The sequence below is a fragment of the Watersipora subatra genome, chromosome 7 (genome assembly GCF_963576615.1).
Source record: "Watersipora subatra chromosome 7, tzWatSuba1.1, whole genome shotgun sequence".
Lineage (NCBI taxonomy): Eukaryota > Metazoa > Bryozoa > Gymnolaemata > Cheilostomatida > Watersiporidae > Watersipora > Watersipora subatra.
This window is the reverse complement of record NC_088714.1, coordinates 15,011,963-15,039,716: the sequence shown is the minus strand read 5'-3', so window position 1 is coordinate 15,039,716 and position 27,754 is coordinate 15,011,963. Positions and strand designations below refer to the sequence as shown.

The following is a 27,754-nucleotide window of genomic DNA, read 5'->3' as shown; positions in this document are numbered from 1 at the left end:
ACACGAAAAGGTAAAAGATACTGCATAATAACTTAAATACAAAAAAGCAGTTTTGTACTGGAAAACGAACCACCAACTTCATAGGATAACATTTCAAAAGGAAACATTTACATTTTAGAATATAACAACTTTTTTATCTTCTAATTTAAGCCAAAACTAAAAATGAATTAGCCTCCTTTGGCTTGCCTATAGCACAATGGTAAACTCCAATGGACAAGGCATTGTTACAGGTGCCTGGGAAAATGTGAAAAATTACTTTTCATTGATCTTCAGATCAGGTAAAAATGTGAAACCTCACCTTTTTGTCCACGTAAATGTTTGCCAAAAAATACCAAAAAAATTACGAATTTCATGATTTAAAAATGTTCAAACAGTGATATAACGTAATTAGTTACATTGTTACATTGTATCTATACTATCTCAACAAATCGACATAGGTACGAATTATATAGAAATATGTAACTATAGAAATTTCGCATAAAAGCGGAGCCGATGCTCCACATAAGCATTAACATCAATAATCTAAAATCACCAACAATGTTATGTAAAAACATTTGATAAGAAAGAGACTATCAGCATGGAGCTAAATCATTTTACTCGAATTAAAAGTAACTCGTCTGTACCGTCGTGATCTTTGTAAACTTGGCACGTGCTACACCTTCTAGGAAATATAAAGTTTGTATATATTCCTTTATGAAGGTAACCAGCTATCACTGTAGTAAACAAAGTAAAATTTTGGCAGAATGAAGTTAAACCTGAGCATATTGGAGGAGCTTCTCGGTTCCATCGGGATCTCTGTTCCACAGAAGGTTCTCACACATCCCCATCAACTCTGGTTCAATCTCAGTATACATAGGGAGTTGTCCTGCATTCACTATGCCCATGTCCATGCCTGCCTGATAGTAATGTGACCATAGCAGCAAGATGAGACAACTCCATAATCTTTCAATAACTCATTTACAAATATACCAGACAAAATTAACGGCTATACTAAAGTTTCTGCTGGACCATGGCAATACAGTCAAAGTCAACTTTTCTGCATGCACCTATGCTACTACACCGCCGATACAATGCCCAGCAGTACTAACCTTGATGGCATGATAAAGGAAAACTGTATGCATCGCCTGACGCACATTCTCCATCCCCCTAAATGAAAAGCTGAAGTTGGAGACTCCGCCTGAAATCCTTGCGCCAGGTAGCTGTGCCTGATTGGTCAAAGAATAGACAGTGTGAAGTCATCAGTAAGACAGAGCCAAACCAAACTGAACAAAAAATAATATTACAAAACACAAGGCTAAAAAGATCACAAAACAGATTTTCATGAACAGCATTATCTCAACTAATATAGGCAAAAAGCTAAGGTTGTCCAACCTGCCAATCTCGCAATCTAGTCAACCTTGTATTAAACTTTTGTGTGTGTGCGCGCGCGCTCGCGCACGAGTTGATCACTCAGGCTAGTCAAACTTATATCACACTGTTTGTGAGGGGTGAGATTTTCACTTTAATATGCTCTGTCTTATTTCCCATACAACAGTTTAAAAAGCAACTGGGCATACCTAGACTAGGGTCTTTTTGAATTATCTAAGCATAAGGTCTATGCATATAGCATTCAACTTCTGATTGCTCACCCTATAGATTTGTATAATTATGCTAGTCTTTGGAATGTTTGAGCTACCTTCTGGTACACAATACATGTAACCTTCTCCACACTAAAAGTTAATTTTAAGGCTGCGTTCTTTGTGTGTATGCTTTCAAAAGGACACATCACTTCCTAAGGAAGGGGAATTGCTTATAGTAGAATATTGTTGATAGCTTTATAGACAATAAATTTTATTCTAAGATATAAGTTCTCATATTCTGAACATTTTAAAGTCTGTACTCAATCCAACTCAATAATAAAGCGACGAAAACAGCAGTGTTTTATATCAGCAGATGTTGTTTGAGAGAGAAGTTGGAATGTGAGTTGACAAGCTTAAAATTCAACAGCCTCAGACTTCATAACTTTGTTTTATTGAAGTACCATGACTCTTTAGGTTTGATCGGATAATAAACTATTTTAGTCAATGTAATTCTCATTTCGATTTTTTAACAGTTAATTGTTTATTCTTCATCTGCTACGAAATCGAATTGAGTGAATATATTTAGCAATGGAAGTCTCTAATATGAACTTACCCACATTTTATTATTTTATCAGAATGTATCAGTATTTTCTTATTATTTGCGATTGTTTTTTTGTTTGAGGTGATCTGACTGTTAGGATGTTTCAAGATTAAAATCAACAAAACTTGGTTGCATTTAAATTTAAGATTAAAATCAATACAACTTGGTTGCATTTAAATTTAAGATTAAAATCAATACAACTTGCTCGCGGTTAAAACGCTTAAAAGAAAAATACGAGTAAAATGGTGTCATTAGTTGCTACAGTTGCAATAGTTGATATCAACTATTGAATTCAAGTTACAGCATTACATGCCTCTATTCTGCCTGATCTCTTTGCAACTATATACATCATAATCACACTTTCGTTTGATCTGAGCATTTTAACTGCGACCAGGTTTTGTCAATTTTAAAGTTGAAACATCCTGGTAGTCAGATTACTTCAAACATAAAAAACAATCACAAATGATAGAAAACTACCGATAATTTCTGATCAAATCTACAAAGATTTGGTACAAGTTCACCTTTAACATACATGTATGTAGCCTGAGGTCATTGTCAAAGTCTAATCCTTAACAGGTAACTTATCCAAGAAACTGGTGAAACTGGTAACTGTGTGTCAATGCTAAAATGCTTGGTTCGAATTTGTGCGCAGAGCAGAGCTCCCTTCAAGTAATAGAACTAAGTCTGCATAAATCCCATATTTTCAGAAGCATCAAGCAAGAGATTACTCCCGAGCTCGTAGGCATACACGAAGACATCAATTGCTCATCGAATACACTCATTAACAATTGATATTTCCACGCATACACCATAAGGGCACTTGCATTGAACCTAAAAACACCTTTACCAAAAAGGCATGTGATGCTTTCACACTACCCAGTTTACGTTGAAGCTGCCTGCGATGCGATATACCATTAAACCTCTATTTGATTGAACACCACCTCTAATAGAATGCCACTGTAGGAGAAGGGCTAAAAATACAGCGTTACCCTTTAATTGAACACCACCTCTAATAGAATGCCACTGTAAGAGAAGGGTTAAAAATACAGCGTCACCCTTTAATTGATCGCCAACTCTATTTGACCACCACTTTGACATGCTTTGATCTTCTATGAGCCTATAATAGAAAGTGATCAGTAGAAAAGTGTCCACAAAATATTACTAATAATGACTCGGTTATATATATAAAATTTAATTCTTTTGTTGATGTAGTGGTTGCCATGGTTTCAGTGGCAGTGTACCTGAGAAGATCGATAGCTGCAATCATCACAACTATACTCTGATTTGAAGTCACTAAGGTCTAAATCGGATCTATTGTCTTCAGATTTGTCCATAATACGGTTTATAATCGGACCTGAAGACGTTGAAGCGTTTTGGTGAGCGATAAGTATACTCTTCAGGAGGAAAGTACGGTGTAATAGCAGCCATTGTTATGGCATATCGAAGTTTGTTTTCTACCTCCAAAGCTTGACGGTTTTTCTTAAAAACTTTGAAAGCAACATCAACGAAATAATTAATAACTGTATCCAGCTAATGTTTTACGCAAAGTAGTTTCTTGTTCAACTCGATTTGATACTTCAATGGATTTGAAAAATGGTTTAACAACAATGCTGAGGCCGACGGCATTAATGTTGATCTGCCTGAAGGAGAGTATGAAATATAGGGCGACATGCGTATCGCTTCGTCCATAAAAGGGTTACATTTACCATCCCAAAATTTTAACGAGCTAGTAAAGGGCGAGCTACAGTACCACCTTTTATATGAACGTACCTCTAATAAAACGCCACTACAGAGGAAGGGCTAAAAATACAGCACTATGAGGTTCAAATATAGGTTTAACGGTATACCACTAAATTAATAAGCCTAAAGCTATATTGACCATACTTTATTCCTAAGGCTAGCACCGCTGTCAAGGTTACTATTAGAAAGATTAACAGCAATTCATTTCAAGGTTACCTTGATGAGTCTAATAGACTCTATAAACTCGACTCCATAGTTGTCATGGTCTTTCATGCCTGTTGCGATGGTAAGGATATTCGGATCAAAGATTATGTCATTCGGGTCAAAGCCAACCTCATTCACTAATAGCCAATAAGCTCGCTTGCATATTTCAAACTTCCTGTTTGCACACGTCGCCTACAATAAATATATAAGGTCTCAAAAAAGTTTTTCTTTTAACCTTTAGTTAAAAAATGTATGATAGCCGATATTACAAACTAATAGGACCAGAGTTTTTGTTAGTGATCAGCCTGAGGATGTTTTGATAGGAGCATCAGCACACCTGCCACAACCTGCCATAAAGTTAAAGCAATGAATAATTGGTTCATGGCTATATCCAATAAAATAAAATATTTTTGTTTTTGCGGGCATTAAGATGTAATCTTGCATTCTCTCAATGATATATGATGACAAACCAAGTGTTGTTGAGTATTACAGAAATAAAAAAGCTAGCTTACACTCACCTTGACTTATATAGAATTGGCAGTAGACTAGATTATCAGTGTTATGCTTAACGCTTGCAGTCATAGTATAGTAATTATAGCAACAGAGGATTTTCTGAGCATTTAGAACTTTCATACGAATAAATCTAGAAATCCTTTTTCACCCCGTAACAGTAGGTTGAAAAAATACCGAAGCGTTTATTTACGTAATATGGAGATGAACTCAAGACAATACTGAAGAGAAAAAGATAAACCTACCATATGCCAAGAGTAAAAAAAGCTAAACTTTGTAACACTAAATCCTGACTGGTTGAAACTGCATATAAATAATAATAACCAAGTTTTCTCTATTTCATAACAACCTAGAGTTTGTTTAGAAAATTTTCGATCTTGATGGTCTTTCTCAAGCTGAACATCTAAATAGATATTAATTACAACCTACAATGTGCCTAAAAAGAATGTTGCTAACCAGAAGGTAAACAGGTAAAACCCTGATGAGTGCTCACACTGTGTCTGTGTTGTTAATTTCTCTCTGATTCTAATATCAATTGAGGAGTCTACAAGTCCAATATAGTTTTTAGTGTAGTTCAACTGTCAGCAATCATATGATAAGAAATACATAAAAAGGAAATAATGATACTAGGAATTACTACTGATGACGCCATTGATGTGGTGATTACAAAACCAGATGGTCAATCCTTTGGAGAATTGGAAACATATGCTTACCTCTATAACGATGCTAGTATGCAGAGCAAATCGAATAAAAACCATTAGAGATTTTAGCGAAGCTTTCTCACGAAGCAAACAAACTGCTGTAATATGATGAACGGTTTTTCGACCACAAATTTGAAAGATCTAAATATTTGCTCTTGCTCTGTATCGTCAGAATAACATAGTTTTTATTAAAGAGTCATCTACATGTATACTTAAGAGGTGGCAGATGATGTCTCTTCAGAAAGATTCAGCAGTTTGAGAGCCTATAGAGTGGAAAGATTGTCTAGACATGCACACACATACACATACAGATACACACATACACATGCACATATACATACGTATGCACATACACATGCATATGCACGCACAGATCGACCTCACTGCTATGTTTTGTTCTATAAAATAACTGCAGAAATGCGGTTATGCTGCCACTTCTACATCACTTTCACCACGCTTAAATGCACGGCGAGGTTAATCAGCAACTTTGACTCACAGGCAAAATGGAAACGACAAAAACACGCAAGTCAAATGTTTATCAAATGTTTCATGCACACTTAAGATGGAAATGGCACTTACGAATGATGAGCAAGCTATTCTATTTTGAACATTTTCCCACTTCTGCCGTTCCTATCTGGGTTTGAACAGTTCCGAGTGCACTGCTATGACTTCTGACGGAGAATTCCTACCTTTTTTACCATTTTACCGATGTGCCCATGCTAATCCCCAACTTGCCAATATCCATTGAAATACCTTATCGCGTGGTAACTCAATGTGCGCACAACTCAAAATCTGCATCATTCACGCGATAGTGATTGGCAAGTCGTGAAACAGAGAAAGAATTTAAAACCAGATATTTTCATTAGCAAAAAAATCACAATGCGAATCAACACATTATAATAGGAACTAAGGCTATCTTAAAATATATTTTGATGACTCCAATACTCCTATTTGGTGATTCTTTCAATGAAATTCAGACTATGGCTGAGAGAAATACAGTGGAACTTCTACTTACAAAATTTCATAAGTAGAGGCTTCACTGTATCAAGTTCTGTAGACTACCAGGATATAACTTGTGTACAAAGTATATTTGCATACGAACTAACATAAAACTGTTAATATATAAATCTATCACCAAATTCTTCAATTGCAGTGCTCCAGTGCCACACACCTGCCCTTCCTCGTCAAATGCCATGACAACGACGGCTGCTCCATACTGGCGGATGAGTTGGGCCTTCTCCAAGAAGTCCTCCTCACCCTCCTTCAAACTTATACTGTTTACAATGCAGCGACCTTGGCAGCATTTGAGACCAGCTTCGATAACGGCAAACTTGCTGGAGTCGATGCAGAGTGGCACCTGTGACAGTAAGATATGACATCACCATGATAACATCTCACTAGCTGATTTGGGTCAGTCAAGTTTGTAAGGGGCCTAATTAGAACAAGGCATAATGGTGAATGGTCTTGTCTCAGCACCTGGCACCAGAAACTATAGCAATTACCTTGGAGATGTCTGGCTCTGAGGTGATGTAGTTGATAAAGGTAGACATCTCACGCACTCCGTCCAGCATGCCATCATCCATGTTTATATCTAGTATCTGAGCTCCGCTATCCACCTGCTGCTTCGCTATGCTCAGTGCTTCCTGAACCGACAATAACATCCATATAGCATACGTGACTAGCAGATGCTAAGAGCTTAGAGTAGTGTGGCAATCAGATATGCACTATTTCAACGCGATATCAATCTAAAATGATAACTCTATGAATGTGTCAACTAGTAACAGTACCACAAATAGCCAAGCAATTTAAAGGGTCACTCAAGCCAAATTTTAAAAGATTTTATCAGAAAGTAGAGATATTTTTTATCATTTAATAGTTGGTTTGTTGTGTTAGGTGTTTTGACAGCCAAAATGTTTCAAGATTAAGATCAAAAAAACTTAAACGCAATTAAAATGTTGTTCAGAAGAAAAAACCTGCCCAGATTTCTTCACAAGTGACATCAACAGTTGTATCTATTGTCTATTAGGGATAAATATATGGTGACATCAACAGTTGTATCTATTGTCTATTAGGGATAAGTATATGGTGACATCAACAGTTGTATCTATTGTCTATAAGTGATAAATCTACAGCCTCATCAGTCTTGGGTACTCATATGTTTACACAGCATTTAGAGGGAAACAATGGGACAATTTCTAATCAGCCTACCTGTAAATCATTTGAAACATCTAAACCAATATATCTGAGGCTATATTTGAAGTTTTATTCCAACAATTATAAGCAAATACTAAATAAAATATATATGTCAATAGAGACATGGAACACTGCGACTTGAATGCAATAGCTGACATAGAAAGACACACAAGAAGTCTGACTGTTGCTGTAATTTTTGAAGAAGTCTTTTTCTGAACATTTTAACTACGATCAAGTTTTGTAGGTCTTATTCTCGAAACATGCTGGCAGTCAGATCCCCTCAAACAATGAACAAAATCTAAAACAATAGAAAAATATCTATACTTTCTAAAAAAATCCTTTAAAACTTGACGTTAATGACAGCTTTTACTCATAAGGAATCATCTCCCCTCTCTAAATGCATAGAAGTTCCACTGTACCTCATATTTATTGGCTCTGATCAGATTGGCAAATCTCTTGCTTCCAGCAACATTGCACCTCTCCCCGATGTTAACGAACAACGTGTGCTCCCCGATGCTCATCGGTTCGAGGCCTGTAGAGCAGAATAGACCGAGAGTGACGATACTTTTTAAAAATGAGGCTATTTTCCAGTGTAACTACAGGGCATCATTACTTCATAACAACACTTTTCATCACTCATTATATCATTTTGATTGAAGCCAATTATTTTTGTCGAAAGTAGCTAATGAGATTGAAACTACTAAAACATGCAATGCGCCTCACTTTTCTTTTGCTGTCTCAGAAAGCACAACGAACATACTCTGATAGCAAACATGAGGAGCGATTGTATTCAGTAGTACGTAACTGATAGGAGCATTACCGTCTCTATCAACATACTTCACTGTACAGCATACATACATGTACAGTAGCTAACAGCATAACAATTGTATGTACCCACTGTATGTACCTCTGTTTGGTAGCCAACAACATAACAATTATATGTACCACTTGTATGAACCCATACGACAGGTAAACACTTTAAATAGGCCTCAAATGAATTCAGCAAAGATGAATGCATGATGATATGTACGGTTTCTCTACAGCAGGTATATAAGAGTTTTAACAAATTTTAAATCAATCATTTTTATTCAATTTGGCTCAATGTATTCAATACATTAAATGATATAATAACAATATTTCATGTACTAAACACATTAAATAATACAAGGAATAAGGTACATTTTGAGCTGTATGACAGCGACTCACTATTCCGCTGTCAATTGTGTTTTAAGCGGTCAGAGAAACCGTATGACATGATGAGACAGGTCAGTGCTGACCACAGAGACATGTAGGAATATGTTGGATGTGGGCAGAGTGGAGTGCAAGTGTGTTATGGTAATCTAGAGAGAAAGCTCAGCTCAGCAGCCACACCGCAGTGGTCACTAACCTCAACGCGGAGCTGGGAAAAACTACCAGCAAACACTAGTATGAATGCCTCTAGTAATAAATTTAACAGACGAAGTAAAATGCTCAGAAATGTGGACGTGAGCTCAGCGCAATCTTAAAGCTGAAATACTAAAAGAGTAAGAGGATACTAACAGAGCAAAATGCCTCCATACATTGGAACTGCTTACTCTCTAGCACTTGTAGACAAACCGCTACCTTTCAAATAGTTGATGACTTTCATTATAAAATACTCATCTTTATTGAAACTAACGCTGAAACCAAAATCACTGTTTCCATGCTGGGTGTAAATCCACCAGTTTGTGTTATCCGCAAGATGAACACGAAAAAAGCCTGCGAGTCAAGCGAGTTTGGTTACTCGCAAATATTTATCAAATGTTTTATGCTTGCCAAAGATGGAAACAGCACTTGCAAATGCTGCGCAGGCTATTTCATTTTCAATATTTTCAATATTTTCCACATTTCTTTTTCAATTTGAGCAGTTCCAAGTGCGGCGCTGTGACCTCTGCCATATAATTCCTTATCTTTATAACAAAGTGTCCATTGAAACACTTATTACTCGGTAACTCAAGGTGCACACAACTCCAAATCAACATAACCTGCACCATGTAAACATAGTGTATGTGACGGTGATGCATTCAATGAGCACATGAGCCAACAAATGCCTGTAACCGACAGCGAGTAAAGGCTGGGTAACACTATATCGCCGTTTGTCAGCGTTTTCCTTTCGGCGTTCATCGTCGATTATGTAAACCGTGAATCGATGGCATCTACGAAGCATCCCGGACACGTCGGAAACGTTTGCGACTGTCAAACCTTCTCGATATTTCACCGAGCATCGACGACCACCTTTAAAATGTGAACCATTACGGCGATGGTAATCCACGGAAAAAGTGATTTATTCCTATCTGTTTATGCTAGTCGCTGCGGGACTAGATTTTAATTCCAGCGGAAACGAAGAGGTTTCTTCGCAAAAATTTAAACAGATAAATGAAAACACTACGTCACGGAGTATTTTCTGATGCAAACGCGGATGGGTATGTGATAGTGTGAATATGGTTATCATGGACGATCACCAAAGTATTGTGGCATCAACGCCGCGATACAGCGATATAGTGTGAACCTGCCTTAAGCCACCAAGGAATTGGACTTGGAGCAAGTTTTGGCAACTTTCAACGAACCGAAAAGCCGAAGCATGCCAGCAGCATATTGACGATAGATGTCAATGTGGGCAATGGGAAGAACAGACTAAAGATATGGCCACGCGACTGCCTGAAATGACATTGCTGAAGAGCTGTTATTTGAACAGACATGATCAAAGTCTGCAATGGGTGTAACATTAAACGAAATCAAACAGCATTTCTTATATAAACAATTTGAGTGAAGTGAATTAGAAACGGAATTAGTATTAATTTCACAAACTATCATCCAATCAAAATTGTCAAAAAGCACCGGCAGTTAACAAAAGTAAATGTGTTACTACTTATTTTAAACTGATTGCATTTTTTAGTAGATGAATGATGAAAAAAAACTGTCAAAAACCACATGAAGCAAAAATGACACTGACTAAAATAATGTATTATTATCCAAACAAACTTGAAGAGTCATGGTGTTTCAATAAAACAAATTAATGAAGTCTGAGGCTGTTGAATTTTAAGCTTTTCAACTCACATTCCAACTTGTCTCTCAAACAACATCTGCTGATATAAACCCTTGGGTGTTTTTGTCCATTTATTATTGAGTTGGATAAGCTGTACAGAATTTAAAATGTTCAGAGTATGAGAACTTATATCTTAGAATAAAATATATTGTCTATAAAACTATCAACAATATTCTACTATAAACATATGTCCGACACTTCAGAGCGCTATAGCACACAGAAAGGTGTGTCCATATGAATGCATACCAGTTTGAACGTAGCCCTAGAAATAATACCTAGTGTAGAGGAGGTTTGCTTGCCTTTGAAAATAAAATCAACCTTCTACAAAGGACATTAATTATTTCCGAAATTTGTTTCATATGTTAAAACCAGCGCATGCTGAAATAAATAGCGCTACAATTATACACTTTTAATTTAATCGTTTAATCTATTTTCATCGAAATCACTATAATAGCTCCTTAATAATAATTGCGGGAAAGTAAACAAAACATTAAAACAAATATATTAAATAAAAATATATAAAATTAATGTTGAAACATAATCATAAGTAGAGAGTCGACGGTATTGATTAGGAGCAGTTCATGTGTTGGGGGGTGCTTCGGGCAAGCTTATTGGAACACGGTGATCATGACAACCAACAGGCATGAAGGAGCCAAAGACAGCCTGTCTCCGAACCTGGAGCTCCAGTAACTTATGAGGCAGCCCGCCAGGCTTTATTATGACGATTTAAGGACTTTGGAAGGATTACAAGGGGTAAAGAGGAAAACAAAAGTCAAGAGAGACGCAGCAGTGTCTGTTGTAAACAGCTTCGAAAAGACCTCTAGAGTACATGAAAGCACTCTACCTGACTTACATCAGATCTCAAGGGTAGAAAAATGTAATGAGTGTGACAGCGGCAGCGGTCAACTGAAGTGAAACGATTTCACTTTTACCAGCTTCCTGTGATGGCTGTCACAATAAACCTATCTCTCAACACTTTATGGAGCCTCTAGCGATGTGCCAGTGTGTGCCCTCAGCTACCTCCAAGCTTCCAAATAATTATGTTTAACAAAACACGTAGAAGGCAGAGGAGTGGAAAATGGGCGTCTAATGAAAGGATCTGTTCTTAGGTGAGTTGGATTTGATGAGCAATAAAATTTAGCATGAGCGAAGCCTGTGCTCATATACAGTCTGATAGACAGACCAAAATAAAATCTGTACTTTTTATATAGTGATGTGTTATTGCTAAAGCAAATGCTATTATTGGTAACTTATCGGGTGTCCAATGCTTCATAAATGAAGGCAAAAACGGGAGTATCGTGACAGCCCTAGGTTACTGCTAGACAATGCCACAAGAAAGAGATGAATGCTATGATTTGCTACTTGCTGCCTCCTGATGCCACATCTCATAACATGTCAAGGTGGCCTTGTTAACGCGCGCTTATGCTGTTAAATTTAAATCTATTGCATATTTATTTGTTATTGACATAATACAATAATATTGTATAAAACTAAAGGGTATATTTACTTGGGAATGTGTTTACATTAAATAGATTATTTATTGCGCTGATTGAGGTTTAAATCTACACAGCGAAACCTATTTTGCATGCAGCTGAAGGCAGCAAAAACTCAATGACACAAACCAATTTAATAATGCAGTGTTGGATATTGTAGCGCAGAGGCTATTAGCAACTAGGGGGGAAGTACATGTATATGGGGGGATAAATAAAAGAGATACTACGGCCATGATTCTAAGCCCAGTTCCATTGCAGGCTGTGAGTTCATCAAATTACAGACTTAAACCAGAGCACTGTCAATACATCCTTAAACCTGAAGAAATTATATTAAAAATATCTACATAACATAAATTTTCTGTTCTGAAATTAACGCTTAAAAACTTTAGGTCTGGGAATATCTATCATCTTGCCCTGGGCAGAGAGCCATTAATAAATGTGGTATATTACATAACAAACATATTATTACATGATAATGAATATACCCCAAAACAATATAGCTACCTGATCTATATCATCATGTAATATCAGAGCATTGCGCAATAAAATATTACTAACCTAAGCTTTTGATTAAAATAATACGCAAAAAATGAATGAAATATTATAACATCAAAAAACTGCATCAGCTACCCATGAAATTATATAAAGCATATAAGTTAGCATTAAATGAGTTGTGAAAATAGCCAGGGAATGGATCTTATGTGTAAGTATTATAAAATATCTCACTTTGTGATAACTAGTGTGAACAGTCTCATCATGGTATCCGTGAAATTAACCAACATACATTTATTATAACATAATTTCTAGATTTTGGGTACCAACCAACCACTAAGAGTAGATAGAAGTATATAATAAAAACATAATAAACAATCTCGAGGAACGTGCTTAAAGTTATTTCTATGACCTCATGAATTTTCATTACATACATTATTGGGATATATTTAATTCAATGAAAAATGTTTTACGAATTTGCTGAGAATAAAAAGAACATATACATTACTTGAAAGAGAAAAATGTATTAAAAATTAAACCTGGCTCTGACTCAGGGCTAAGTCTAATTGGGTATATGCTTCCGCTACCACATGGAAGTTACGCTGCCAGTTTTAATCGTAAATCCCCATCTACAAATACCAATCTACAAATGATGCCCAGCCATTGTAATCAGCAGCGAAGATATTTGACACTGATGTCTAATGCTCGATTTATCTTGGAAATCGCAATAAAAATCAAAACAATAGCAGTTAGCAATAAATAGAATGCAAGTTGATTGGGCACCGAACGTCAGCACCGAACGTCAGCCAGGCATTTGAGTTATCAATTCTTGCAATACACTTCATTCTCATCTGATGTTCGCTGACAAGAGCATTTGTACTGAGGACTCAGGAAAGGACAGAATGGCAAGAGCGCAAGTGCATCTCAGTATACTCTGTGTCTTGGTAAGTCGGAATCCATTGATTAGTTGACAGCGGTGTTAACGACTGACCCCATGTTATGCAACGGCTAATAGGAATTTTTGTGGTCTGGCATCGGTGGGTGGGTGTTTATTACATAACGATAATTAATGGCTAAACCGGGCTGTGGTTTGTTGCACGAGCTGCTAAGAAATGATGCCAATGTCTTATGAGTCATTGGAGGTCATTATGTAACGTACAGCGCAGGGAGCAGTTTGTGAAAGGGTACCAGTTGGCAGCAAAAAATATGGAGTGCGATCATCATAATACAAGACTGCTGAAAGATACCAAACGTTATCTAGAATTTTCAGATTTTTATAGCTGAAAAAGAAACTTTATCTAGCTGAGGGACAAAATTGGAGGTAAGAAAATTAATAAAAAAAGCAATTTACTATTTGAGCTTGTTTATTGTTTCGGAATGAACTGCAGAATGATATTTTCTAATTCATGTTGAACAATATTCCAACTTTTTGCACTTAGTTTCACTTTTACCGAGCGATCAGCTGCCTATAAAACCATTTAAAGTTTACAGTAAAAGACAGATATTTTTATGTTCCCAGATTAGCAGAAAATAACATATTTTTTGGACACCACTTAAATTCGTTTATTGATTCGAAACAATAAAAAGCATGCATTATAAATTTTGCTAACTTTTAAATTGGAGTGACAGCATAAAATGTACAATGGTATCAATGTCACAACTAGGATGGAGTTGTGAACTCTTTAGCTATATGCAACTACATTAGTTAGGCGTGTCAACAGTGTCTCATATTTAGATCAATATCTACTGTATTTTCGGGCTACAAAACCATACGTAAATTGGAACAGGCAGTAATGTACATCAAGTAAAGCAAGCATTTATCAAATAAATTAAACTTCGACAACAACTCAGAGATTATGAAGCTGTAATAAAAAATCTCTCACCGATTCTGCTAACAAACCTTAGAATGGAGCCTTAGCACCTGCATCATATAGGAACATTCGCTATAGGCAAAACAAAATGTTTTTGCAATCTGTAAAAATTCTTATGTGGCAAACAACTTCACCTTAAAACTAATTTACTATTGGAACAATTTATAATCCTTAGAAATTACTGTTAGTGAGAAGTTTCACAGTTATGCTACAAAGATAAATTGATGTCATTACAGTTATGTAAATGACTATCTAGCTGTCAAACTATAAAACCTTGCTTTTTTATTTGAGAACCTCGCATGTTTCGTTTAAGATATCACAATATTCTTCATGAGACAATCTTACTAGAAATAAAAATAAAGTATTAATTTATTGTATTATTATTGGATGTATTATTATTTAATTGTATTTAATTATTATGATATTTATTGCAAAGGAATCCAAATCTGATGAGTGCTTCTACCAATACCAGCAGTTACTGTCTATCGCTGCTGCAACAGCTTGAAAATCAGCCTTGAAAATCAGCCTTGAAAATCAGCCTTGAAAATCAGCCTTGAAAATCAGCCTTGAAAATCAGCCAGCTTTTAATGGCTTTTATTAAATAGATTTAAACACTACAAAAACAGTACAAGAATAATCTACCATTTTAGCTGAACTAGATATATAAAAGCAGCTAATTATTCAAATATTTGTGCAGTATTATATAATGTTGCATAGGTAACAACACAAATATGCAGTCATAAACATTCAAATGCACCATCGGCCAAAAAGCACTGCAAGAGAGACAAATCCTAACTGGCTTTAAAACGGATTATAGTAGGGAGTTGTTATTATGCAGTTTGTTAGGTTCTTATGTCACGTTTTGTTCAGTTTGAACTCCAATCGACAGAATTTAGAATAGAGCATCCATAAGTCATAAGATAAAATTAATTATAAACAAGCTAAACTTTACTAAGCAAAGATAGCCGTACAAGAGAACTAGTGCCGTAAATTCCGGAGTTTAAGTCGAAAATTTGACACGAAATTTCAAGCTTAAAAATCCATCCTCGATGTACATGGTGGTCACATTTTTCATGACACGAATTGTAGTGAAAGTCAACTTCAAAAAGAAAATTAAATAAAAATAATATATTACATAATATATAAAAATTACATGATATGACATATATATATATATTTATTTATAAAATAGTAAAATACTAGTAATCATACTCAACATGAGATGGATCAGACACAAAGTCCATTCTTCACTATTCAAATTGTCATCGATAGGATTCTCTTCTGGAATAACGTGTTTTTTTTTCGAATTTAATGCTTGTTAGGTGGTCTCTGCCTAGAAGCCCATACTTTGGTAATCTACATGTATTTGATACATCTACTATCGCCTATCCATCCTTTTTCTTGTGCATGAATCACGATTCCTGACAGAAATTCGTTTCGCGGCATGGCTTTTCCCATTAAATACGTAAATATTATCAAAGGTGACGGTTTCATTCCATTGCGGGTGGACCTATACAATGGTGAAGTATTGTTTTTCGTGCCTTGTAGTCTTCACTAGATCTGACGCATCTCGTTCTTTTATTAATTGTCATATGTATTGCCGACGGCGCAAAAAACATGGGCATTTTTGCTGATGGCATTCTTTAACGCCATTTCCTCAGCTATGCATCGCCCGCCTCTGATGCCGACTGACCTATTAACGATTAAACGATTTGAGCTAGATAAGGGGGTCGACTTATACGGCATGTCAGAAAAAGAATTTTTAAACCAAACTTTAGACTACGACGTATACACCGTGTCAACTTGTACACCGAAATTTATAGAAAACATATTAGCAAGAAACCTAATGTAACTTGTTTATGAACATTTATTTGACTGAGAAAAATTCAGGACGATGGATTAATTTCTATCGCTAGTAATGTCTGCTTCCGGCAGCAAGCATTTAAGATTGCTAGATAGCAGAAACTAATCTTTAGACAAATGAGATATCATCTCCTTGCAAAAAACTTTAAATCTATAGATCTAGTACTGCATGCTATATACACAATAGACAGCAGATCTGGGAATAACTTTAAATCTATAGATCTAGTACTGCATGCTATATACACAATAGACAGCAGATCTGGGAATATTGTTCAGGTTGTTCTCATTTAAACTCTGCTCACTGATTCGTCTACCTACAGTCATTTACTTGGACTTTTTTTTAGTAAATAAAGAGGTAGTTTAAAGATAGATTTTTAGACTATGGTTTTCTGTGGGCTCCTTATAGATATTGGGATGCGAGATGATGAGAATGCCATGTCCAGTGTCACCCGGAGGCCTACTCAAATGCTCCTGCTACTACGACTGCCTAGCCTGCAGCGACACGATGGTTCAATACAACTTCGTACAGTGTTATCTCCAGTGTCATGTAAGTCCATAACTGAATGGTGGGCAATGTAGAATCTCACCTCCGGTGTCATTTACAGACAAGTCCTACAGTCCAGTGCTAATCCATTGGTTAGTTGACAGCTGTGTTTACAGCTGACCTCTTGTTATGCAACAGCTAATGGGAATTTTTTACATAGGAGCTCTCATCTACAATTCACATTATTTACTTTACTATTTTTTCGTTTTAGTTTTTGTCTCATGGTCTAATTCGCTTTAAACCGAACTGACCGGTATAAATAGAGTTAAAATCTATCAATGTATCTACCTATCTGTCTATCTACAAGGAACGAGAAATAAGAAGTCACGTATTCTTGATACTGTAGCTTATAATATAGACGACTGTATAACATTTATTAGCATCCTGGTAGTCTAGGGTAGAAATGCCATTTAGTGGTATCTATGCATATTATATACTAGTACCCTGGCAGTCTAGTGTGGTATCTATATATATTATATACTAGTACCCTGGTAGTCTAGGGTGCTGTGAGAGATCATCAGGTGTAATAACTATATGTACAATTATTCCATAATGTCAGTGGGTGGTCAATTGATGCAGTTGTCATAGCACCGATTTACCATGCAAAAAGTTGTGAGTTCAGATCTTGTACGATGTAATATTTTTTTCTCCAAACTCTAACCATGGCTATGGACAGACGGACAAATGGACAGACAGACTGGGCTTTTATTATGATAAAGATAAATGGTTCAAAGGTCAAACATATATTACTATAAAAACAAATCGTCATCTTGTACTACAAGGACAGTTGTATCAGTTGAGAAATGTTTGTTATAACAGTTCCAAGCAGGTTGAACACTATTCCGAAAGTTTTTGGTAAAAAATATATCCAAAGACTGTCAAATCATGACCTAAACTGGTCAAAGATTTGTCTGTTCTTTCACAAGAACAAAAAGGAGTTTTAGATTGTTGCAAATATCTTTTTACTTGCTAAAAATGAAAACCTGTGCAAGAAGTTACACTTTTCATTGGTATTTAGAAACATAGCTGGAACAACATCCAGTGATTCATTTCTGCTTTTGAGTATTTTCAAAAATCAAAAAATTAAACACAAAAATCCTTGTTGAGAGTATTTTTTAAGGAACCTGAGCCAAGTTTACTCACTGGCTTCCTTTGTAACTAGGGCACTTTCATACACTGATAAGTAACCTTATAGCGAGGTCATAAAATTTCCTATCCCAGTAAATTCAGTTCTTGACCAGGACAGGTACAAGACAATGCAGTTGTATCTAAACAGACTACAATAAGTTCTACAAAGGTTTTATTGTAGTTATTGCAGGTAAAAGGAAATTTTGGGTTTCAGCTGCTATATAGCGATTCCTCATTTTAACAAAGCATATTTTCACCACATCATTACGTCATTACTGCACTATTTCCCTTTCATGAATGCTGCCAACCCTATCGCTGCCAACGAGTAAGCCATGCCTTGTGTTTAAAGCGAATAGCAGATAAACTAGTGCTTCAAAATCTTTAAAATATGTGTTGCTACATGATAAAATATTTAGCAACTCCAAAAATATTCTTCACCATCATGAAAGCCAGACAATACACTATACATTTTATGGCGGTGAAAAAGTTACTAAGCTGTTTTAGGCTCTGAAAAGGTATAACACATTTTTAGCAGCTTTCGGAAAACATGGACCTCGTATTAATAACAATACTGTTGCTAACAGAGCATAACACAGGAGTCTATAGGATACACGAATGTTAACTCTATGCAAAGGTATACTTTAGCCGTTTAGTGTCTCAATAAAAACAATCATGGCTTAAAGCCAAATGATCCATAGGCATGTCGATAAATACAGAAAAGCCAAATTTTGGTTTTTCTATTTTAAAGACCAACGATCAGACTATTTGATAGCAATAAATCTGGGACACCCTGAAACATTTTTCATTTTCAATCAGGTAGCCCGCAGGTGCGTTTTTCCGAAGCAGACTTTCAAGAATCAAAAGGCATTTTGAAACCAAATATTTTTGGTGACTTGTGGAAAGGTACGGAACATACCGTAAAATCTCTAATTGAACACCAGCCTCTATTTGAACACCGCCTCCAATTTACCGCGCTATAGAGGAAGGGTTGAAAAATAAAGCGCCAGGGCATTCAACTAAAGGTTTTACAGTATGCGTGTCATGTTTGGGTAAAATCCGGACAAAAATGTGACTACCAGACAGACAGATGTCATATGTGATTTATTAATATAAATAATTTTGGTTGAAACCAAAGAATAAAAGCATACTCAACTTTATGAAACTCCCGAGTTTCTTTAGCCGGCTAAAGAACTGAAATGGTTCTCTAGCCATTTCAATAACAACATTGGTGTCATAGCAACTACAAGACGTTTGATCCAGTTTCTTACAAGCTGTCTAGTCATTTATGAAACTGGAATGTTGATGTATTTTTTATTACTGCCAGAAATCTGCCGGCTCTGATGGTAGATGCCAGATGTTTTGTTCCTCTCCCTCGAGTCCCTCTCATTTCTTTTGGAAAACAATTAGCTAACTTGATTTACTGTTGATAATTAATTTCGTGGGCTACAACATGAATTTTAAGGGTGATACACTAGTTACCACCTGATAAGAAAGCTCTGGCCTTGACAGCAGTGAACTATATGCTCGTGGCTCAGAAGCAAAGTGTTCACCATTGGTTGAGTAAATCTTTACTTTATTGCTGATAACGTAATATTTATATATACACATATATATATACTAGTCAAATGCCTGGCGTTGCACGGGTATTAAAAATAGCTTATAAACAGTGGCAGGTAATGTAGTTGCCTGCCACTTGCCATTAGACTGGCACATTGCCAATGACTAATTTGAGTAAGCTACTATCTGTATTGTTACACTTACTAATAAGCCTTGAGAGCAAGCTTTAGTGATGTTGCATAACGCTGAGTGCTATGCATATTTTAACTGACATAACGCCTCGACTCATATTGCCTAATGAATTCATTGCATCTCGTATAGATTAATTGGTTAGGCTCTCGCCTGGTGAATGGGAGGTTCTGATATCAAATCCAGCATGAAACGGATCTTTTTCCTAGATTTCTGATAACTATAGCTGCACACACTGAACAACAGAATTGGAGATTGATATATAGATAAATATATAAATCCGATGGCGCTTGTAAAGCTAGCTGCTAATATCTTTTTTATTCTACAAATCCAGCAATCATATGGTTGACAGCAGTACACATAAAATCATTTGTAGAGCCCCTACTAAACAAGTAGATAGTATGAGAAGGTCTTTAATACTGATGGATGAAAGTAACAGTTGCCTACCACAGAAATCCCAACACTCAGGTGCCATAAATGAGCGACAACAAACTTAAAAAGCTGTCAAATCTGCTGCCTACACAAAGCTTGATAGAGATAACAGGAGTGTATAAAAAGAGTTCTACATGATGAATTCCTTGTGCAAATTAAACCTAATTGATTCCCCTGACTGTTAACCACAATTTGAAGGAGTTTAATGTCTGCTAGAGTAATTCCATGAAATAAACTCACACTGGTCAGTCTTCTCAAGTTAATCTTTATGTTTTTAACTCTTTCGCTACTGTAAGCCAATGTATCGGCTTTTGCGATAATAGAAGTCCAGACCGTAAGCCAATGTATTGGCTTATCAATAGGGTTTGACTTTTCTTTTTATTACGAAGCCTACACATTAGTTAGACTAATCAAATTTTGTTGCTAATTCAAATTAATTCAAATTATTTCAAACTAATCACAACTTTGTTGCCAATCCCATGCAGCCAATAGAAAATATTTTTGATAAGCAATTCCATTTCTAATCATTTTTCAAAACGGGAAAACCAAATCGCTATCGTCATGGCAATAATAAACTCACCGCGTTCTTTCAATGCAGAGGAAGCGTCAAAAACTTTGCAAAAGTGGGATTTACTAAACAATTTTATACTCATCTTGTAGAGAACTTTGTTCTGAATAAGATGCATTTTACAGTAAAACAATAACTGCATAAATACTAGCGGTATATCGATTTTTTGAAAATTTGTTTGAATTAATTCGGTCAGAATAACAATTCAGTCAGAATTTAATGTGGTAATGAATGAGTTGAGTTATAGCCTAACAAATATCAACTTCAATCTATTATAAACGCTACAGCTATTTCTACGGTATCTAAAGACCGCTATTAAAAATATGAGACCATATGTCAGCAAAGTCATGACCCAAAGTTGAACTTTAATACCACAGGCTCTAATGTTCTAAAATATTAACTGCAGTAGACGCCTCTACAACCTAAATAATACTTTCAGAGAACGTTCACCATATAGGGATTTTACGTTATATGTCGGCCTACAATAAAATACATGCCAGTTGCTTAATCTGTTCCAAGATCGTCCCAAACTTACCCCTTTAGCCTTTCAAATAGGAAAAAATTAAACTTAATTTTTTTATTTAATGGCTGTACCATAACTGTGGTATTATTGGTTTGCTCATGTCAAAAACTTTTCTCATTTGTTATCACTTTCATTTGTTTAGTGTCCATGATTACAGCAATTTTACGTTAAGTTAGGGAACGCAGATTTTCATAGTCGATTTAAATAATTTTTTTCAGATTTCTTTAAACAGCAAAGTCTACGGTGGTAAGAAGAAAAATGAAATATTGTGTATATTTAAAATAAAGTAGAAAAATATATATGTATATTTACTATCGTAAAAGCGGTATCTGTCTGTCCTTCCGTTTTTCCAAAGTCAGGGTAAAAGGTTATAATGAAAGATTGATTTCAACGCGACGCCAACTCGTGACATTCAGATTAGTAGACAGAGTGCTGACAGACACTCTAAGACCTGCTCATATCACCTCTAAGTATTTATGAATAATTGTGCATCTACTTATTTCCTGGAATTCATCAGCACACCCTACGATCTCTAGCGGCGAACTAGACTGGGAGGGTACCCGCTAAACTGGGAGGGTACCCGCTAGACTGGGAGGGTGCCCACTAGACTGGGAGGGTACCCGCTAGACTGGGAGGGTGCCCACTAGACTGGGAGGGTACCCATATATATAATAGAGATAGCCATATATATCATTTCCTCTCTTATAGAAGAGATTAACTATAAGACTCTCGTTATTCAAATCAAACTTGACAACTTGCACTGACCTGAAGCTTTATGTTATATGGAATTTCTTACGTAATATGATGCAAAAACGTTACATAAATCATTTACGTTTAATAAAGGAGTTATGGGAGTTTTATGTTATAGGAGCGTCTACTTTATTACCAAATTGTTATAAATGGTACATATAAGAATTGTTATCACTGATATAAAATAAATTCAAAGCCTAACGATGCTGTGTATGTGAAGATACTTGACTTGAAAAAGCTGTGAGGATGAAGTAAAACTTGCTATTCCAGAGTTGTCTTCTCAAACATGATGCATCAAAGAAGACAACTCCATAATTCACTGCGAGGTAGCTCAAGTTTATTCACTAACCTTCAACAAATTCAACCTCAATCTATTACCACCTTCCCATAAGATTTTTTTTGACAATTCAAATCAAATTTGAGCAAATGTCTGTCTCAACATACAAGTTAAACTCCAATGTATATCTGAAGCTTTTTCAAACATTACAATTTTTAAAATACAAGTAATAAGGCTGGAAAAAGTACAAATAAAACACGAAACATGATTAAAAAAATTTTGATTAAGCCAATTTAAACTATATCAAGTGTAAAATAGAGTAAGTCACGCCAGATATTTCTATCACTTACTTCATCACTGAGTCTAAGTCTAAGCATTGCTGAGTCTACATTTTTTGTTCACACGCCTCCACAATAACAAAAACCTCTTTTTACTTGTCATTACTTTATTAATTTAGTTTTTAAGTATAACTTAGATTTTAAACCTACCTTTTGCATAATTTTTATAATGCATCGGATTTAATACTATAAATAATTACTTGAAATAATATTATTGCTTTAGGGTATCTGCAACGAATTAAAAATCGCGTGTACATTCAAGATTACTCGCTTCAACATAAGACAATCTCAAAATGCAAAACAATCAAAGAATATTTGAATCACATGTTTATTTAGACTGAATAGAGAAAGTGTCAGATGCCAGAGTTTTCTTAGATAATAAATTATCACAAAAATTAGTTTGCCGACAGTGTCAGGGCAAAAGTACTTTGAGCAGAACAACAAACATTTTAGGGGGGAAGAAAAAGGCACTTCGATACCAGCTTGACTTGTTCTAACCTGAAACCTTTTTTCCTTCCACAGCCACTTGACCATGGTTGGACTTGTACAGTGAAACCTTTTTAATATATATAAATATAGTTTTTCAAATTTAACCAAGTTCTTTGCTATTGAAATATGAGAATCTTATTTTGCTATAGAAATACTGCGAGTTCAGCATTCCACTAATTAATATACCAGGATATATTAATTATTATGTATAATTGATATATTATTTATAAATAAAATATTAATTATATATAATTAATATATAATAATTATATTCTGATATTATATTAATTAATTATTATATATATAAGTAATAATTAATATACCAGAATGTTCCTAGTTCTATTGCAAAATGCGATTCAAGGCATAGCCTAAGCTTCCTTTCTACTTTTGGCTGGCTGGTCAAGAATTTTGAAGAATTTGCCTTCGCCTTTACCAAAATTTTTTTTTAGATTATTGCAAATATCTTTTTATAAATTAAAAGTGAAAAGTATAAATCTGTTTAAGAAAATGTGCTATACATGTACTTAAGTATTACGGTTAGCCAACAGAAACAGGCAGCCATTTTGTTACAAGGCTTGCGGTCAACCAATTAACTTTTTGCTTTGCAAGTTTGCATGAGCTGAATTAATTGGCTGATTTAATGCTTTAACAATTAAAACCATCTATAACAAATTAATTTTTGTAATATGGTATCAAAGGGATTCATAATCAATTAAAACACTATTTTCTGAGCATTAGCGCTAGAAATCGCAAATGAGAGAAAAAAGACACGTTTGCAAATCATTTACCGCTGCTATACTATTAACAGACTAACTCGTACACAAGGGGGTGATATTACACAAGGGGGTGATGTTACAATCTCTAACATCATATCACATCTATTACAACTCAACTCGTATTTGAATATTCATACCAGAGATTAGGAGTTGTTTACTCAGGGTGAACATACTACGATTAAAAATATTTGAATAAGCATACAAACAATTAGGAGTTGTCTACTCACTTTTTTACAATTACGGCCAACAAACATTCTTTTTTCAACTATTTATTTATGGAAAGACTGTAAATAGTTAAGTTGGCTATAATGATCCGATTGAACCTTGAAAAAACCCAGAAATTTTTCGAAAACGATATTTAGGTTTAGGCTCAGCCTTTTTCTTTAGTTTTCGTATAATATCGGGGGTCCTACCACACAAAGTCGTCGTCAGAATAGTCACTTTTAAAATCACTGTCGTCACTTTTAAAATCACTGTCGTCAATTTTACAATCACTGTCACATTTTTCAAGTTGGTAACCAAAACAACATCTTCCTTCACATTCGTTATTTTAATGCAAATATCTATTCTGGTGGTACTGGGTCGCGTTAAAAACCTGAAACTTGCTCAGTTCGAACTTCTGCTAACCAAAAGCATGGCTCAACCAGCGATCTTCACAAACTTATTAGTGATGTTTGGGAGCGTTGCTGATTACGCCGCGAAAAGTGACAGCCGTCTTAGGTTTTTAGGGCTACATTTCTTGTACTGAAAATAGACCGAGATTGTCTTTAATAATCACTGTCAGTTACAGACTAGGAAACGGATTTGCTGTCAATGTCGTGGCATTACATTGCCGTTTACTTTGATTATTTGACAGTCGATAAATGCTGGGCCAGATGCTTCAAACCAAAACTAGTGAAGTTTCGGTTGAACGTGTTGATTTATGCTACACGTAGCACATTTGTCGCTGGTTCTAACCGAAATCACGAACTGATTGAAGCACACAGAATTATTCGGCGTTTCTAGAATCGTGCTAGCGAGCACGATTCCAGCAGCTTTGGCAATTAGTATAGTCCAAGAGACGTATAATTACACACAATAAAATTATAAGGTCAATTCAACATAGTACACACGATGCAACTGCTTAGATTGCGTTATTGTATGTATTTATTGTTTGGACGCTATAGCTACAAATTGTTTATTTTTTAATTATATTTCCTTTTTAGAAGCAACCGTTTTGTGGTAAAAAATGTGGATGCCATCTTTAGCGCAATCAAATCGGTTGCATCGTATTTACCATGGTGAATTTTTTTAATATTTTTCTTGCGTGTCGCATTATGTTCTCGGACTACATATATCTTAAAAATTGCTAGAGTCGTGCTCGCTAACCAACAATAGCGCAACTTAAACAGTTACATCGTGTGTTCTATGTTGCATTGCTTCCGTACTTTTATTGTGTGTCGCGATACATGTCTTGGACTATACGAATTGCTAGAGCTGCTAGAATCGTGCTCGCTAATAATTTGTTTACAGTATTCTGTTAAAAGCGTTTCGTCGACGAACTCGGTGGGCATGCACAGCTCAAATAATTCTGTGATTTTTCGACCGATTAATTCTGCGTTTTTCGTGATTTCGGCCAGAACTCAGAACCAACGAAAAATTCGTTTCGTGTAGCCGTACCTTTAGTAATCCTACTTACACAATTATCGTCACCTACATTGATAAATGGTTGTCTCGTCTGTCACTTTTTAAATATCCCTGTCGTCGGGTCGTCAGAATCGTCACAAAACATGGGAGGACTCCCAATATCATGAATAGCTCTAGAATGGTTTATTAAGCTTCAGTGTTGTTTTTACACTTAGTTCAAAAACTTGGATTTAAAAAAACAAGTTTTTGAACCAAGTTTAAACACTGGCAAGTGATCAATTGGGATAGCTTTTTGTTCACGAGTAAAATGAGTATTTCTAAATCTAAAAATATTTATTTGTTGCAAAACCTCTCATAATGTAGCAAAACATCTTTGAAAGCCACATGAGCAATCCAGCTGCTAATAGTTCATAGGACATGATGATGATATACCGGTATGTGAAACTGAAAGCCTAGTAAGCACGCGGCTAACTGGTCTGACGAAGGGCCGTCAAAGAACCCAAACTCAAAGAGTAACAAGTTGATGTGTGTGAAAGTCTACGGAGGTGGAATTATTGTACCAACATTTACCCATGACTATTGTTATTGATAGGAAACGGGACAGGAGCATATCGACAGAGAATGTACATATACATACAGAAGTTCGAATCGAGGCAGGAGAGCGAGCCACAGAAGATGGGATCTTGTACATAACGCCCTCAAAGGAATGGAATTTAGCAAATGATACGAAATTGACAGGAACCGCAGCGAGACAAAAACAACCCAAACTTCGGGTTCAAATTCAACACAACTGCGCATATTATTAAATCTGCTTATGCAGCAAACAGAATCTCTATGGCCTAGCACACCTTTGTTTTGACTTGCCGACTTAAGTTGTACCAAAATCCGTAAACTCAATCATGGAATCTATACTTCCTAGGAGTTGAAAGTTTGTTTTATAAACAGTCATGTCAGTTGCAGCTTGTTCTAGACAGTTAGAATCAAACCTACATAGCTCTACACTTATGAGACTTTTCCGTCAAGCGAGACAACTCCCACTATTGCTTTACGCTGTACTATACGCTATTCAGCAGCTCTAGTTTTAACCACCAGGTTTTTTATTTTTTATTTTAGAGGTAGCTTTGCCAACAAGCATATGTGATAGTGTGTATATATAGACGATGTATTTACATTCATAATAGCTCTCTGCAGATAACTTTCCAATGTTATTGTTATACCAATAAACAAGAGAAGACATCGCAATCGTATGACCTACGAATAGAGTTCTCTGCAACCTTGGCAGCGTAAAGCAATCGTTTCCTTGCTTTCGCTAAGTCCCATGTTTATTTTTGAGAACTTATGGCACTTTGTCGAATTTAACAGATATGATACTAGCATAGCCAATCCTAAGGCACAGTACTCGAGTCACACGCGGTTGAAAAATTTTTTCTGACAGCTACAGCGTGTGATGTGTCTGTAAACTTGAAATAATAATATCAGTTTTTGTTAACTAATTATTAGCAAGTTGAAATGTTCAGGCCTATAAATGAAAAACACACAGTATCTGAAAAGCCAACGCAAACTGATGAAGACCAAACTAGAGATGCCCCGATTCTAAATTCACCAGCCGATTCAGATACCGATCCGATATACCGATCCTAATTGAAAAATAATCCGATTCAGATACCGATTCAGATCTTTTGTGTTGCATAGATAGTAGCTCATTTTATTATGCAAATACAAACATAATGCAAAGAAAACATGAATATTATTGTATTTATTTGTTTGCATTTATGGAAAAAAATATATACATATTCACATACTGACATACCGTGCATGTAGTAACAAAACAGTCCATGTTTCTTGTAATTTGTAAATAAAGGTAATTACTGTTAGTGGTACAGTTCTATCTGTGATAACGAAGTCCCTCTTCTATTGTTGGATGAACTGCTGTGCCTGTATAAGTTTAGAGCAAATCAATGTTTCTTTTAAAAACCGTTAGTGATTCAATTATCTCAGTAAGACGTCTCTTTTCTTCCATCATTATCAATGTAGCCGAGCGTACTGAAGGGGGATTCCCTTGCAACAGATGTTGGAGGACAGGCTACATACCGATACGCCACTGGGGTCACCGTTTTTTGTACAATACAAACGATCCATTGTATCGTCAGGATCAAGAGAGAGATGGATAACTTTATGCGTCGACTGTTTAAATTACTTTCGTAATGCTAGTAAATAGAAATATTACACTGCGTTCTTGTTTCCCACTTTTGTTATCTTGTTCGTG

General features: G+C 35.7%; 1 protein-coding gene and 1 long non-coding RNA gene across 2 annotated transcripts in view; one reads left to right on the top strand and one right to left on the bottom strand.

Moving 5' to 3' along the window:
- The window catches only part of LOC137400183 (methionine synthase-like), a 109,420-nt gene that overhangs the window by 23,069 nt on the left and 58,597 nt on the right, over window positions 1-27,754 (bottom strand). Inside the window, exons 9-14 of the mRNA XM_068086502.1 lie at window positions 7,928-8,040; window positions 6,818-6,958; window positions 6,487-6,672; window positions 4,117-4,296; window positions 1,089-1,205; window positions 756-896 (exon numbers count right to left, since the gene is read on the bottom strand). Coding sequence (XP_067942603.1) covers window positions 756-896; window positions 1,089-1,205; window positions 4,117-4,296; window positions 6,487-6,672; window positions 6,818-6,958; window positions 7,928-8,040 — 878 coding nt within the window. The remainder of the gene's footprint in view (window positions 1-755; window positions 897-1,088; window positions 1,206-4,116; window positions 4,297-6,486; window positions 6,673-6,817; window positions 6,959-7,927; window positions 8,041-27,754) is intronic.
- On the top strand, window positions 13,414-26,722 carry LOC137400329 (uncharacterized). The gene is made up of 3 exons (XR_010979258.1): window positions 13,414-13,501; window positions 16,698-16,838; window positions 26,081-26,722. It is a non-coding gene; the product is annotated as an uncharacterized lncRNA (long non-coding RNA).